This window comes from Hippopotamus amphibius, chromosome 4, assembly GCF_030028045.1.
Source record: "Hippopotamus amphibius kiboko isolate mHipAmp2 chromosome 4, mHipAmp2.hap2, whole genome shotgun sequence".
NCBI lineage: Eukaryota > Metazoa > Chordata > Mammalia > Artiodactyla > Hippopotamidae > Hippopotamus > Hippopotamus amphibius.
This window is the reverse complement of record NC_080189.1, coordinates 1,527,861-1,543,043: the sequence shown is the minus strand read 5'-3', so window position 1 is coordinate 1,543,043 and position 15,183 is coordinate 1,527,861. Positions and strand designations below refer to the sequence as shown.

At 55.8% G+C, this 15,183-nt stretch overlaps 1 protein-coding gene across 2 annotated transcripts; it reads left to right on the top strand.

The window, feature by feature from the left end:
* Nucleotides 1–1,203: 1,203 nt before the first annotated feature.
* Nucleotides 1,204–14,660, top strand: NOM1 (nucleolar protein with MIF4G domain 1). Of its 2 annotated transcripts, none has more exons than XM_057733606.1 (11): nt 1,204–2,204; nt 3,683–3,807; nt 4,444–4,639; nt 6,746–7,069; nt 8,591–8,701; nt 9,386–9,553; nt 10,092–10,213; nt 10,991–11,123; nt 11,522–11,653; nt 13,327–13,436; nt 13,767–14,660. In XM_057733606.1, exons 1-11 carry the CDS (start codon nt 1,230–1,232, stop codon nt 13,939–13,941), a joined length of 2,571 nt encoding a protein of 856 aa, XP_057589589.1. In that variant the 5' UTR covers nt 1,204–1,229; the 3' UTR covers nt 13,942–14,660. The 2 variants fall into 2 exon arrangements, with proteins under 2 accessions (XP_057589589.1, XP_057589588.1); XM_057733605.1 differs by having other exon boundaries at nt 3,680–3,807.
* Nucleotides 14,661–15,183: the final 523 nt, after the last annotated feature.

Below are 15,183 nucleotides of genomic sequence, written 5' to 3'. Positions count from 1 at the left end.
CAGAACAAAGAGTTGCAGGACCCCGTCACTCTGTCACTATGCGACATTGCAATGTCCCGGAGCCCTCCCAGGCAGCCTGCCCTGTGCCCTGCCCATCCCATATAAGGAAAGATACTTGCCCCGTTCTTCTCATGCTCAGCACACTGAAAGTATACACACTCTGCCCAGTTAGCAGATAACCCCAAGTTCCCTGGCTGTAAAAACAGACAAGCAACCCATGCTCATGGTCAACTCTCCCTGGCTCCCAGGAAGGCGGCCTGCTGCTCTGGAAGCATCCCTTGTTTTTAATAAATCCTATCTTCTTTACATTCGGCCTTATGCCTGAAAAACTTTTTTTTTTTTTAATGCTGATATATATTGCGTTTACTGAGACTTGGATTTTCAGTCAGAATGTACATTTTCTTTCTTTTTTTTTTAAGCTCTTTATTGAAATATAATTGCTTTACACTGTTGTGCCAGTTTCTGCTGTACAACAAAGCGAATCAGCTGTATTTATACATATAACCCCATATCCCCTCCCTCCCGCGACTGGCTCTGTATGACAGACTCTAGGTCCATCCACCCCATTACATATAGCTCCACCTCATCCCTTTTTATGGCTGAGTCATATTCCATGGCGTGTGTGTGTGCCACACCTTCTTTCTCCACTCCCCTGTGGATGGGCGGTTAGGTGGCTTCCACGTGCTGGCTGTTGTAGGCAGTGCTGCAGTGAACACTGGGGTGCGTGTCTCCTTTGGGATGACGGTTTTCCCCGGGTATACGCCCAGGAGCGGGCCTGCTGGGCCGCACGGCAGCTGCATGTTCCGTTTCTAAAGCGCACCACAGCCGCTGCCGCCGCTCAGCCCCAGCCAGCAGGGCAGGGGGCCCTTCCCTCCGCACCCCCTCCACCTGCGCGCCCAGGACGCAGGGCGGGGGCGTCGCGAGGCGGAGCCGGAGCGAACGCAGCAAGCCTGCGCGCCCCGAGCGCAGGACGGCGCTTCCCCCGCCAAACGCGCAGCGGCTCCGCCCGCCCACCCCCGGGTGCGGCTGCCGCCGCGGCGCGTCGTTGGGAGCCTTCTTGACCACAATCTCCAAGGTTTTCATTTTCAAGCGAGGAAGCACCGTTTGCGGCCCTGCGCCGTCGCCCTCCCGCCAGCAGGGGGCGCCGCGCCGCGCCGCCCCGCCCCGCGCCGCTCTCCGCTCGGAAGTCCCGCCCCAGCCGGAAGTCGCTCGTCGGCGCGTCCCGGAACATGGCGGCGTCCACGCGCGCCGCCCAGCCGGCCCGGGGCGGCTGCCGGGGGCGTGTGGCCCGCAGGAAGCGCGGAGCCGGGCGCGGACCGCGTCGCGGGCCTGGGGGCGGCGGGGAGGGGGCCCTGAAGCGACTGCAGCTCGCGGTGGAGGAGTTCGTGCGGGCGACCGCGGAGGGCGCGACCCCCGGCGGCCGCGGGGGGCCCCGGGCTCAGGGACGCGTGCGCCCGGGCGGGAGGAAGAGCCGCAGGGAGCTGAGAAAGGAGAAGCGGCGCCTGAGGAAGGCGCGCCGGCTGCCGCGGGCGGCAGGCCCCGCGCTGGGCCCGGGCCCGGGCGGCGGCGGAGCCGGGGGAGCGAGCGGCCCGCGGGCGGAGGCGACGCCGGAGGACGGCCGGCCATCCCCACGGCGGGCCCCGCGGTCGCCCGAGGGGCTGCGCCCTCCCCCGGCCCCGGCCCGGGGTCCCCCCGGCAGGACCCAGGCCGCCGCCGCCGCCCGGAAACGGGCACTTCTGGCGGCCAACGAGGAGGAGGACCGAGAGATCCGAAAGCTGGAGCGGTGCCTCGGTTTGAACAAGCGCAGAAAGAAAGGCGACGGTAGCTCCGTGCCGCTTAGCTTTGCCCGCGATGGGCTGGACTACGTCCTGGGAGCCCTGGACTCCGCGGGAAGTAGTGGCGTGTATGAAAGCAGCAGTGAGGAGGAGGAGGAGGATGCGGGGCAGACGCTCCCCGAAAGTGGCGTAGACACTGACAGCGAGGACGAACGGGAGGAGCGCGGTGGGGAAGACGAAAGCGAGCGGGAGGCAGAGGCGGGAGCGCAGAGCGCGGAGGCGGACCAGGAGGACGCAGAAGAGGAAGCGCGAGCAGCCGAAGGAGCGGAGCGGGGAGCGAAGGAGAAAGGCAGGAAAAGGAGAGTCCGTTTTGCTGAAGATGAAGAGAGGAGTGAAAATTCCTCGGAGGAGGTTGACACAAACGATCAGGTATCGTACGAACAGTCTAAGTCCTCAGGGTTTTCCTTCAGAATAACGGGTGGGGGCGGAGCGTGGGACAGCAGTGACACCGCTCATGTGCTGGTGATTGAGCCGAGTGTGGACCTGTCGCGTTATTTAAATTTTCACTATGAAGAGATGGGGGAGAAAGCATCCCTAGAGGCCTTTCCATCCACGGACTTAATGGACATTGCTCCCAGTTGTCCCAAGCCTACATGCTCACTCAAGTTTACTGCCCGGGTCTCCAGATATGACTTTGACTCCCCTCCCCCACGCTTTGTTCCCAAATCTGATGTATCCTGGGGACACCTGCAGCACCCTGACTCACCTCTGCCTTCACCTAGTCCTTTTCCTGTCCAGCTGCTCCTGGAGCTCATCCTTCTAAAGCACAGAGCTGGTTTCCAGCACTCCCTTGGGTACGACCAAGTTCAGAACCCAAGGGAGAGCAGACAAGGCCTGGCGGGCTGGCCCCTCGCTGTTAAAACAGCCTCGCCTCAGTGTGTGCCTGGAGGGCAGCCCCACGGCAGTGCTTGTGTTCCCTGCGCCACGTCTCACCGTTTCAGCCTTCTGCCTCAGAGTGTACGTCTCTCCTGTCTACAAGGCCTTTCCTTGTTTTCTCACTGTCTGGGTCTATCTGCTCACGTCAGACACCTCTGGGCGTCTTTTCCCCTCTTTAAGGATATGACGTTTTGTTTCTATCCCTGTTGCCTTATCACCTGGTGCTCTGTGAGCAGTGCTGTCAGTTTCTCTCTTGGCACTTTAGTTTTTGACTATTCCCAAGTCTCTTCCGCAGCCTGTGGAGGTATAATTGACATGCTAACGGGTGTCTCAAGATTAAGATTCTGTGTACGAAAATGTGCCTTCTCCAGCTAAGCTGCAGGTCTAACAGCAAGGATCGTGCCTTATGAATGTGTCTCCTTAAAGGCTCACCACTCAGGTGTCCAGGAAGTGTGGGTCGGTGATAGGGACTTGTAATCCTCTCAGTTGAAAATCTAGGGAGTAGTTAGCAGAGAGTTGATTTTGATTTGATCACGTAAGTTTAGATGTTGGTTTTGAACAAGTTTGAAGTTACTTTAGAATGCTTTTTCTCCAAAACTTGTGCTGCATTTAATTTTGGTGTCTGTGCACTGCCATGTCTGCTGTGAATTGAGGCTGGCAAAGTAGCGTACAGGGCTCTGTCAGGGGACGGGGGATTGAGGAGGTATGGGGGGGGGGCGCAGTCCGCTCTGAAGAGCTACAGAGGGAAAAGTGAGGGGATGACATGTAGTGTTGACGTTAATGTATCCACCTTCCCGGGATGGCCCGCTTGTCCAGGACTAGGGAGATAACTGATGTTCATTACGCGGCAGAGGTCAGGGGTGACAGCCTCTCCCAGTTCTCGGGAATTTAGTATCTAAGTATGAATGTAACAAGGGGAAAGGTGGGGTGTTGTCAGTGTAAGTTTTTTGTATTTTGTTTCTTTCAAGCAGCGTCTTTGTGAACATGGTGGGAGGTACATCCCACCTCACGTGAGGCGAGCAGGGGAGACAGTGGATGCCCAGAAGAAGGAAGAGCTAGAAAGACTCAGGAAACAGGTCAAAGGTCTGATCAACAGGTAAGCTCGACAGTGTGTCGTGTCACTTCAATGGATTGTCTGTTTTCTAAAAACAGAGGAATGATTCTTGGGATTAAACCAAAGCCTGCATTGCTCCTCCCGCCCCCGCTTTGTAATTTAAATGCTCTCCGTGGTGCTTGCTGGGATTTTCCTGGAGGTTCAGAGTCAGCACAGGCGCAGTGCGTACACATCCCCCCCCCCGCGGCCTGTCCCCGTGTTGGGGTGTGACGCTGTTCACGGCAGCAGAGGACAGCAAGGCTGGGGTTTGCCAGCAGTGCACACGGATGTGCTGATGGTGGTTCCCTGCCTCTGCCGGGACAGCGGGTCAGGGTGTCAGTGGGGTCGCCTCATCACGGTCTCTGTGGACTTGAAGGAGTCCTACGTGTGCTTTACTATGGCCGCATTTCAGCTGGAAGGACAACAGGTAATGTTGTGTGAAGATTCCAGAGGGGTCTGTGGTGTGTGCCTGCATGCAGGGTTATTGGGGCAGGATGAGAATTGTTCACGGGTCAAATAGCTACACAAATTAGGATGTGTTGGTAGTATTAATAGCCTTTTCGGTTTTTTTAAATTGACCTATAAAACAATTCTTGATGGGAAACAGCACTGTGGTTCTGCCTTCCCGTCTGTCTGCAGGCTGAGTGAGCCGAACCTGGCCTCCATCAGCGGCCAGCTGGAGGAGCTGTACATGGGCCACAGCAGGAAGGACATGAATGACACTCTGACAGGTGTCCTCCTGAGCGCCTGCGCCCCGGACGCAGCCATGCCTGCCAGGCTGGTGATGGAGCATGTCCTCCTGGTCAGCACTCTTCACTACACCGTCGGCATCGAGGTACGCGGCCTCTCTCCGGCCGGTAGCTGTCCAGGTGCTGCTCGGTCCGTGACGGGCTGACACGGCGCGAGGCCAGCTTGTGTGCTTCATGTCATTCTCAACTGCACTTGGGGCGTGCGTGCAGTCGGCCAGCTTCTGCTTTGGCGGTTGTTCCGTGCTGACATGTCCTTGGTAGCCCCCCTTCCAGGAGCAGCCTCGGCCGCCAAGCATCGCTGCAGGTCTCATCCCAGCAGGATGAGAGGGGCACGTACTTATTTAGCCCCACTTTGCGAATGCAGCAAAGCCCCTAGGTCATACTGACCCAGGATCGCAGGCTCTGGACAGGCCCCAGCCTTGTCTTCACTCTCCCACCTGCTCCTCACGCGCCTCCCACTTCTCCAGGACTTGCTCGCAATTGAGGTCTTAAAAATTATTTGGGATCTTACAGCGTGGGCCTGTCCGGGGAGTACTTTAAAATGCACAACCTTGCCAGGAGGCCTTCTGCTTTGCTCTGCCGGAGGCTCCGCGTGGGCAGCAGTGGCTGGGGAGATGCTGCCAGCCTCCTGGTGACCTGCACCTCCCCCCTTCCCCTGAGGGCTTGGTCTGGCGGGTGTCGCACGCAGGCAGTGTACACAGGAACCTGGCCCGTAGGGAGTGCGCGTTAAAGGCTGGTTCTTGCTAACTTCTTTGTGGTCAGAGTTCTGCCCACCCTCCCTGCCACGTTCTCCTCACTGGCCTTTCCTGCCACTGCGGCCTCTGTCACCCTCCCTAGAGAACCTCTGAGCCACACTTTTCTCCTCTAGCAGTGGTCACTTCATGAGAACTTTGAAAGAGGGCAACTCTGGGACCTCCTGGGCACTGGGAGGTGGGGGCGGGGTGAGGCGTGGGCCCCGAGACCTCTGAGCAGCAGACTCTTTTCGGCTAGTCTGCACCCGCTGCTCGGGGAGTCACTCTTCTGCTGTGATTGTTTGGATTCTAAGGGCTCCACTCGGTTTCACATTCGACGCTGTGAGTCCCTTCCCTTGGTTACATGCTGTAATGGGGTCACTGGGTCCGTTCTTCGTGCCCTGTGATGGCCACGATTCATTCAGTGCCATTACAGGCTGTCCTGGAGTACTTGACAATCAAGATGGTTTCAGTACAGACAGCATTTCATGGAGTTACAGAACAAGCCATAGACCCTGACCACCCACAGCATATCAGGAATCCCCTGCATTTGAAAGCACGAGATTATTGGTCCCACTTCTCATTTAAACCTTTGCTAGCAGCGCGAGGGACAACTGAAGGGACGCATTCCAGGGGCAGTCGTTACGGGACTTCAGCTAGTGACAGCCACTCAGACTGGTGCCGGAGGAGACTGAGCTCACCAGGCTCTGGTTCCACTAGACTGCTCTGTGGTCTGTGATGAGAGAGCGCCCTCATAGGAGTCCACGCACAGGGAACGTGTGTGACGAAGCCATGGTGTCAGTTACTGACTTGCTTCTAAGTCACTGAAAAATCAAAACTCGGATCTGTGCAGGTTTGTGTTAAAATCCCCAAGTCAGAATGAATTTATTCGCTTAAATAACTTGGCTACGTGAACGTTATTCCTGTTTTTAAATGTTATCCTATTGTGTTTTATTTTGAAGACATTAAATGGAATTTATAATTTTGACAAATTTTGATATGATTAAATAATTCCATTTGTGTGATGGAAAACATACCTGAGTGTATTTTATGCCTGAATTTGTCTTGATGTCTGCAGAATTCTGATTTCTTTTTTTTTAAGTTGCATTTGAATGTAACGTAGTGGTCATGATAGGAGAGTTTATTCTTCAGGTCTGTCTTCAGTGAAGAGGCTTGAATTGGGAAGATGCACTTCCAGGGAAGGTCTGAGCGTGAGCCACCCTGCTCTGCATCGTGTACGGTGCAGGGGTCTCCTCTGTAAAGCACTGGGCACTCAGACTTGTGTTTCAAAGTTTTTGCCCTGTTGGAGTTTGTATCCTACCACATGTATGTTTTATGTGTTGATTTTAAAAGTACTAATTGTTTCAACACACGTTGAAGTTGAAAGAAGGACCCCTGAGAGTAACTTGCCAACTTGATTCTCATGTGTTTGCAGTGATGCTTTTTCTGTTCTTTGTCCAGGTCGGTGCGCACTTTTTGGAGGCTGTGGTGAGGAAGTTTGATGACGTCTATAAAAGTGGGCGTGACAGCAAGGAGTGTGACAACCTGTTCACCATCATCGCCCACTTGTACAACTTCCACGTGGTGCAGTCCCTCCTCATCTTTGACATTTTGAGAAAACTTATTGGAACTTTCACAGAGAAAGATATCGAACTCATCCTGTTAATGCTGAAGAATGTGGGCTTTTCCTTGAGAAAAGATGATGCTTTGTCACTTAAGGAACTGATCACTGAGGCCCAGGCCAAAGCCAGCGGGGCAGGCGGCAAGTTCCAGGACCAGACCAGGGTACGAGCACGTCACCTGCCCTGCTTCCTAACTGCCAAAACGCTCACACTGACCAGAACTCAAACATGAGTATCTGGGATAAATATTGCATTTTATCTCCTGACGATCCCACAACCCCTGTTGTCTTCTGCCTCATCTGGTTTTGTGGCTTTGTCCTCAGTATGTGAACGAACCCTGTTTCCTTACTGCTGTGAGCTTAAGAATCGGTCTGTTTCACATTAAGCCTTTCAGAAGAGGCTTCCTGGGAGGCCTGGGCGAGGGGCAGCGCGTGGACCAGTCTTCCAGGCCTCGTTCCCCCTGTCAGAAAGTGGGGCTGACCGTAACTCCCACCTCGTGTGCTGGTCCACAGACGGAGGGGCCGGGAGAGTCGTGGGAACCCGGTGGGGGGGCTTGCTTGAGGAACAAGGAAAGCGTCCCTGTGGGGAACGGCCGCAGCCGGCCTCGGGCCTTGCAGACCTCGCAGGGAATTGGGATTTTAGCCCAGAGGCACACGAAGGGTTCTGGGCAAGTAAGTGACGCATTTTCGAGCTAAGGTCACTTTGGCTACAACATAGGAAAGAGAGAGAAACCACCTCAGGGGTCGGGGCGATGATTAGCAGAGTTAGGGATGGTTAGTGGTCGTGGGTTTAGGACTTAGAAGTGGCCAGACTTGGTAGGGGGAGGGAGAGAGAAGGAGGGGCCAGAGGTCACCCTAGGTACCCACCTTGGGTCTCCAGGTGGACAGTAGGTCAGGAGACACAGACTGGAAAGGAAGACTGGCCCATTTTTGGAATCCTAAGATGAGGGCTTTGGTTAGCTGTGAGGAGGGAGGTGTGGGCCGAGCCCTCTGAGGGTCCTGGGGGCCGTGGAGGTGGGTGGCGTTGCGGTGTAAGGGGAGGTGGGGTTCCAGGTGGGGGTGGGTCATGGCAGGGGCTGGGCAGTGTCCCAGCGAAGACCCTGTCCCTGTGTTGCATGCTCAGGGGTCACATTTAAAACCCAGAAGTGGCAGACACAGGCATTTGGCTCGAGGTGCCCTGAAGCTGGAGGAGTTGGGCTGGAGCGTGACTGGGTGGGTTCGGAGTCCTTGAGTGCTGATGGAAACGTCCTAAAGCTGCTCGTGGTGACGGCTGCACATTCCTTAGTGTGCTCAGTGCACGCTTGGTATGTGAGTGAGATCTCAGACGGGGTCTGTGGGAAGTCTTTCTCCTGCTCTTGCAGCTTTCCTCTGAGTACAGTGTTATTTCCCGTTTAAAAGCTAAAAAAGCAAAAAGGCCAGGAGTGGGAAGAAGTTGCACACACGGTGGGGGAGGAGGGCAGCTGAGATGGGGGGCTGTAGCTGGTGGGGGCGGAAGGGAGCGTGTGGCCCAGGCGTGTTCTCGGCTGCTGGGCCCTGGGCGGGCTGCGGAGGCTGTGTGGACTCTCCCAGGGCACCTCCCTCATCCTCGGCAGTGGTGATCACGTGCACGAAGGTGCTTTCTTCCCAAGTTAAGGGTCGTTGGTTCCTGCCACTTGACGTGATGGCTTTTCCTGTTTGTGTCTAAGGTCCGCTTTATGCTGGAGACGCTGCTGGCGCTGAAGAACAACGACGTGCGGAAGATCCCGGGCTATGACACCGAGCCCGTGGAGAAGCTGCGGAAGCTACAGAGAGCCCTGGTAAGGCCTGCTTCTGGGTCTGCACCGACCCCCGTGAGGTCCCAGAGGGCAGTGGAGCTGCAGGTTGGGTGCCCGTCCGGTGAACGGGGTTCCCCGGTGTAGAAGGAAGCTGCATGTTTCTGGGGTGAGACCCTCCCTGTGAGCTGTGTGTGCCCCACGCTGAGCCCCCCGCCCTCCGCCGCGCAGGGGAATCGCAGGAGGACCCTCTGATCCTTTGGAAGAGGGCCCGGGCCAGGGTCCCACCCGGACCAGGGAGGGAAGCCTGGGGGTGGGCGCTCGTCTGTTTAAGCTCCCCAGACCTTCTCAACGCGGGGCCCCCTCGGGCGCGTCCTTCAGCCCTGGTCTTTGGTCAGTTGCTGAATCCCAGGCCCCTGCTGGTGGAGTCCTCGCCGCCAGCCCGCGGGGCTCTCCCCATGGCCCCAGTGTGAGCCTCGGCCCCGCCCGGGGCAGCTGTTCTAAGGCAGGTGTTTTGGGTGATAGATCCACAAAGCTCAAGCACACGTTCTGAGAGCTCACTTCGAATGGTGACGTTACTCCCAGCGGGTTACCTGTCCCAACTGCCAGTGACGCGTCACAGCGCTCGCGCACCAGGAGTGCCACCACCCACACCAGAGGGAGCGGGGTGGCTGTCGCACAGGCTCCGAGCCGCCACGGCCCAGCACTGCCTTCCTTTCTCTCAATCAGGTGCGCGGTGCTGGCTCGGGGACGGACACTCAGCTGCGCATCTCCTGGGATGGCGTCTTGAACGCCGAGCGCACTGGGCGCTGGTGGATCGTGGGGTCCGCGTGGAGCGGTGCCCCGATGATCGACAGCGGTCAGCGGAAGACCCCGCAGGAGCAGCCCGCGGGCACGGTACACTCCCGTGCCCCCACGCGGCTTCCCCTGGGTTTACTTGTAGACTGTACAGAAATTGCTGTTGTTTTGTAATATTTAATTCCATTTAGTGAGAGACTTAAATGTTGCGTGGAGTGAGGGGAACACGTGACCGTCAAGCACTGGGTTGTCCTGACCCCCCCACTCCCTGGCCGTCCTGGCCCCCCAGCCCTGCCTCCCCCGTTCTCGGGCCATCCTGGCCGCGGTGCTTACCTCTGCTTCGTTCCCCTGCCGCTGAGACTGGCAGACCCACTGCTCCTGCGAAGCCTCCCAGATCGAGTGGTTTTCTCCTCGGAGGCTTGCTTCGTTTCTTGGGTTTTTTTGGGGGGGCGGGGGGGGGGAGGGTTGTTGCTTAAGCATAAAGGTTTAGCACTGACGTGTGTGTGCAGGTGTAGCTTACAGTTACCCTCGGGTCAGGCCACAGAGTCACACACATTACTTTTTAGAAGCTTAGTAATAACTACACGAAATCAGTGAAACATCTGTACGAGCTGCGTGCGGCGGCCCCTCTTTCCAGGTCAGCGCCAAGGTCCTGGCACTCGCCCGGAAGCAAAGGATGAACACAGACGTCAGGAGGAGCGTCTTCTGTACAATTGTGACGAGTGAAGACTTTCTGGACGCGTTCGAGAAGCTCCTAAAGTAAGCCTCCGAGTGCGCCTTCTGCTCCGCCCTGGAATTAGGGGCCGGGGTCCCTGCCCTTCCCGCCCGGCGCCCCCACGCCATTGTCTGCAGTCCAGCTCCTGCTCACTGACCGCTGGTAGCGCCACTTTAGGACGCTTGATGCTCTGTTTTGATTGGAAGCATCGGGCGACAGTTCTCAGTGGCTGTTGTTTGTCATGAGTTACTTAAAACCTTCCTGTTAAAGTTGTCCTTCTAATTACATCATTAAACTTCCATGTAGTTTCTATAATTAGTTGTAACAAGATTAAAAGTATCTGTGCACACTGGGAAAGTATGTCTAAAAAGTCTAATATTAATTTTCCTTTATTTGCTTCAAATTCAAAGGAAATATGGGAAATATTGCAGGACTGTGAACGCTTGTCCAACTCCATACAGCGCCTTAGGAGGGTGGGTTTTACTGTGCAAACCAGACCACACGCCTTAGAGAAAAGGAAGACCAGCAGGCACGGTGGCCGGGACCTGGCTGCGGCCGCAGCTGAGGCCCTGCTCCTCGTCGCTCAGTCGCCAGCGCCAGGCCTCTGAGAGCCTGGGGTCCCCTCCTTCTGCCACGTGGTTGGAAACCCCGAGGCCAGGAGCTGGGCTGGGCCTGGAGCTCCGGTCCCACTACCCCACCTTCCTCCTCGGATCACTAAGCAAACTGCCCCACAGGACGCGTTCCGCTGGAAGATGTCTGCCTTAAAGCTGTTAACAGCGCGGCCCATCAAAGGCTCAGCCCTCGCTGTTCCCATCTCACAGGCTGGGGCTTAAGGATCAGCAGGAGAGAGAGATCGTTCACGTCCTCGTGGACTGCTGCCTTCAGGAGAAAACGTACAACCCTTTCTACGCGTTCCTGGCCGGCAAGCTCTGTGACTACGAGAGGAGGTTCCAGGTGACGGAGCCCACACCCCGCCCTGCCCTCTGACCGCCCGGAACTCGGGCCCTGAGTCGGGGCACCCCGGCTGCGAGCCGTGTGCGTGGCCAGAGCCGGGTCCCAGGTCCCTTTCCCGGTAGCAGGTGAGGGCACAACCTGCCCCACCCGCGGCGCCTCTTCGGTTTGCTCTGCGCCGTCCTGTTCCAGTGTTTCTGCTTGCGGGCACACACTGCGAGAGGAAGGGATTCTTGTGAAGCTGTTTCGGGCTCCTGTCCATAGGAAAGGGGCGTGTAGTCGCTTCCGGAAAGTCTTGATTTTGGGTGTTACAAGTGAATGAGTACAGTGGATTTATTTTTAGTGATTTATTCTAATAATTTGTTGAATTTTAACTTCTATTTTCTTTTTTGTTGTATTAGATGACATTCCAGTTCAGCATATGGGACAAATTTCGGGACTTAGAAAATTTGCCAGCCACTAATTTCTCTAATTTGGTTTATCTGGTGGCCCATTTGTTGAAGACAAAGTCTCTGCCACTCTCCATTTTAAAGGTGTGTATAACGTATGATGTTATTTGAAGCACTGGAAACAACAGTGTACAGTTGAGCCTTGAGCCTCCCGGGGGTCGGGGCGCCGGCCCCCTGCACAGTCGCACAGTCGTGGTCTAAGGGTCACTTTACAGTCGGCCTCCGTACCCTGGTTCCACGTGTGAGGGCTCAGCCGGCTTGGGAGCGTGTGGCCCTGCAGTGCGTATTCAGTGAGGGAGTCCTCGTGTAAGGGGACCGCGCCGCCCACGGCCGAGTTCAGGGCTCAGCTGTGATTGTGTGTGTTTGGTACCTCCGGGGTGTGCGTTTCCTGAGGTGCTGACTCACCTGGAAAGCGCCCTCATCGTCAGGGCCATCCCAGCAGGTCGCCAGATGGGCGCGTCCGTCTGTGCAGTAGCTCAGATGCTGGCTCACCTGCGTGCGAGGGTCAGCCTGGGGACTCGGGGTGGGGGGGGTGTGCAGGGCCTGAGTGCGAGTCCTGTGGGGGCCGTTGATGTGCGGGAGGAAGTGGGCCCGTGGAGCCGGGCCTCTGCTGCCCCCCCCGTGGCTGTGAGACACTTGGGAGCAGGGGCGCCCTTGCCCCCGTGGTGTTTCCACGTTGTTGCGTCAGAACCAAGGAGACGCAGGTGCTCTGAAGTTGGTCCAGACATGAGAGGGGCTTCAAGGTGGCCTGGGCGTAGGGCCTCAGGGGTCTGGGGTCCTGACAGCATGGACTGTGACAGAAGCTGAGGGCCTGACCTCGGGCCTTCTGCTCCCTGATCCTTGGAACGGGCTGGGCTGCGGTTTCCTGTCTGTGTGTATGTTTTTGGTCACCAGAGCGCCTGTCGCGTTAACCTCGTGTCCCTTTGGGGTGTGGTCCTGGGTTTTGGCTCCTCTGCTGAGAATGAGGGCACGGAGCCTGCTCCCATGTTCCCACACGGGGAGAATTTAACAACACAGAGAGCTCGTGCCTTCTCGCTGCTGGGGAGTGTTGCCTGCGGTTCACTCGCGCCTGAGCTCAGAGTGGAACAGGACGTGGCGTGTCCCTCCTGTGCTGCAGGTCCTGAAGCCGCCCTTGCAGCAGCCCAGCCCCTTCCCCACCTCACAGGGCCCTGACTGCCTGTGTGGCTGCATGGGGTTAGCCTCCACAGGGACTGTGTTACACAGTCACCAGGCTCTTGATGTCCTTTTACGGTTATTTTTTTTAATTCAACTTAAGCTTGAAATTTATCCATGTTGACATCTGCAGTTCTGTTCTCTGATTCTATCACGGCTGTATAGTATTCCACTGTGTAAGTACACTGTGATTTTTATATATATGAAGTAGTTGCTCCTGGATCTAAATTCTGTCTGTGTGTGTGTGTGTTTTAACTGGGGGGTAGTTTCTTTAAGGCACGGAGATAATATATGTTCCAACTATAGAAACGAGATTTCTGATTCACTGAGTGTCCGTCCTCCCCCTGAACGTGACTCTGTACTGCCGGGTCGCTCTCAGCAGGGGTTGCACACCCTGCGGCGGAGATGACAGGCCCCGGGGCCCCGCGTCCTTGCCAACAGCTCTTCGTTTTATAAAGCTGGAAACAGCCTTAGTTACGGGGGCAAGGGGGGCCGGTAATGTTTTACTCAGACTATGTTTAGAAATCATTGAAAAGTTGGCTGAACCAAGGTAACTTTATTATTTTTCACCTTGACTCTATTAGGTCGTCGAATTCAGTGAATTGGACAAACCCAGAGTCCACTTTTTGCGAAAAGTGTTATACATGCTACTCATGGAAATAGAAGCTGAAGACCTTGGTTTAATTTTTGCAAGGTTTGTTCCCCGCTCTTTCGATAAAACATATGGGAAAAAGAAGAGAAATTATTTTCACTTAGGTTGTTTTATAAAAGCAACTTTGTTGTACTTTATGTTGTACTCAGGGGTAGCTTTTCCATTTTAATTTTAATAATATCTTGTACGTTCACTTGGGGAACATGAGTCTTGTCCAATAGCACACTGAAAATGATTTCTCACAGACAGAATATGTCATGTTCTTGATTGAGAATTCCGCTTCCGATGGACACTACGTACGTCTCCCTGGTTCGGGGTCCCTGGGACTGAGACGGGCCGGCTGGTCCCTGACACGTGCCCCTTCCTCCCCAGGGTGTCGGACAACCCCGCGCTAGGCCTGCTGCGGGAGGGCCTGAAGCTCTTCATCAGTCACTTCCTGCTGAAGGGCCGGCAGGCCCACGGGAGCGCCGAGGAGGCCAGAGCGCTGCGGGAGAGAGCCGAGCTGTGTACCAAGGCTCTGCAGGGGAGGGCGTCCCTGAGGCTGTAGCCCGGGCCCTGGTGAGGGGGGTGGAGGGGGGGCGCTCGTCGGGCTGGAAGGTGAAGCCGTGTAGCATAGTCTGCCGTATTTAAAGCATATTCTGTTTTGGTCCAAGGTTACATTACATTTGTGTTTTGAATCATTTTCAAATAACTGTGTCTCTAGGAGGTGGGAGGGAGGGAGGTGTGGACACTGGGCAGCGATGAGACTGGGGGGGGGGGGGGGGTGCCGGTGCCTTCATTTTTAACGGAAATAAGCCTCTGGAGGGTGCAGTTACAAAGAACCTGATGGCGCTTTTATCGTTTCTGTATATTGGTTAAAAGTGCAGCAACCATGAGTTAAACATGCCTGATGTTTGATTGATTATTTCAAGTGTTTGGAAGGCAGGTGTTCTGGAAAAGTCAGCAGTTCACTCGAGCCTTGCAGGTGTGGGCGCAGCAGGGTGTGGGGGGAGTGTCCCTGGTCCCTTGCCTGAAGTTCCGGCGTGGGAAAGGACGTCTTCCTGTGAGTGTCTGTCACTTAGACCCATTGAGTCCAGGGGGGATGCACGCGGCGGTGAGTTCTTGGGGCGCAGCCTCGCAGAGGACAGGAGTGCCTGCGAGGGCGAAGGTTCAAGCGGCACCTAAAGTACAGCGTTCCCCTCGTTCGTTGTGAAGTTCATACAGATGAAATGTATCTTTATAATTTTCCCTTAAGTGTTAAATTATTTGAAAATAAAGAATTTTTATAAAGCATTCATAATGCAGAACTCATTCTTCAAATTTCTAAAATGTGACGATGTCTTTTCAGGAAAATAATTAAGCTGACTAATCCAGATCACTTTTGCCTTACTGTAAAGCAGTGACACTGTTTCTGTTGCTTTCCTTCACTTGTGCGGTGTCCCGGGCTGGGGGGAGGTGCCGCTCGTGGACTGCGACCAGAGCCCAGGTCCTGCACCTGGGGGGCAGGGGCAGCCGTCGCCGAGAGCGCTGAGCACGGGGCTGCTGACCTGGTGCAGGTGGCCTCCTAGCTAAGGTGGCACCGCTGGGCGCTGGGCGTCCGCCCCAGGCGTTACTTGCGGTGGCGGGACTCAGCCCCTGACGTTTGCTCTTGAATCTCAGCCTGTCTGTAATTCAGTTTCAGCTTTCACTGTTGTGTGTGTGGTTGTGTTTGTTCTGAGGCTGTGGTGTCTCTGAATGACATCAACTCGAAGCCTCTTTCAAGGAGACCCTGAGTACGAGAGGGACTTGGTTGCCATCAGCATTTGCTGGG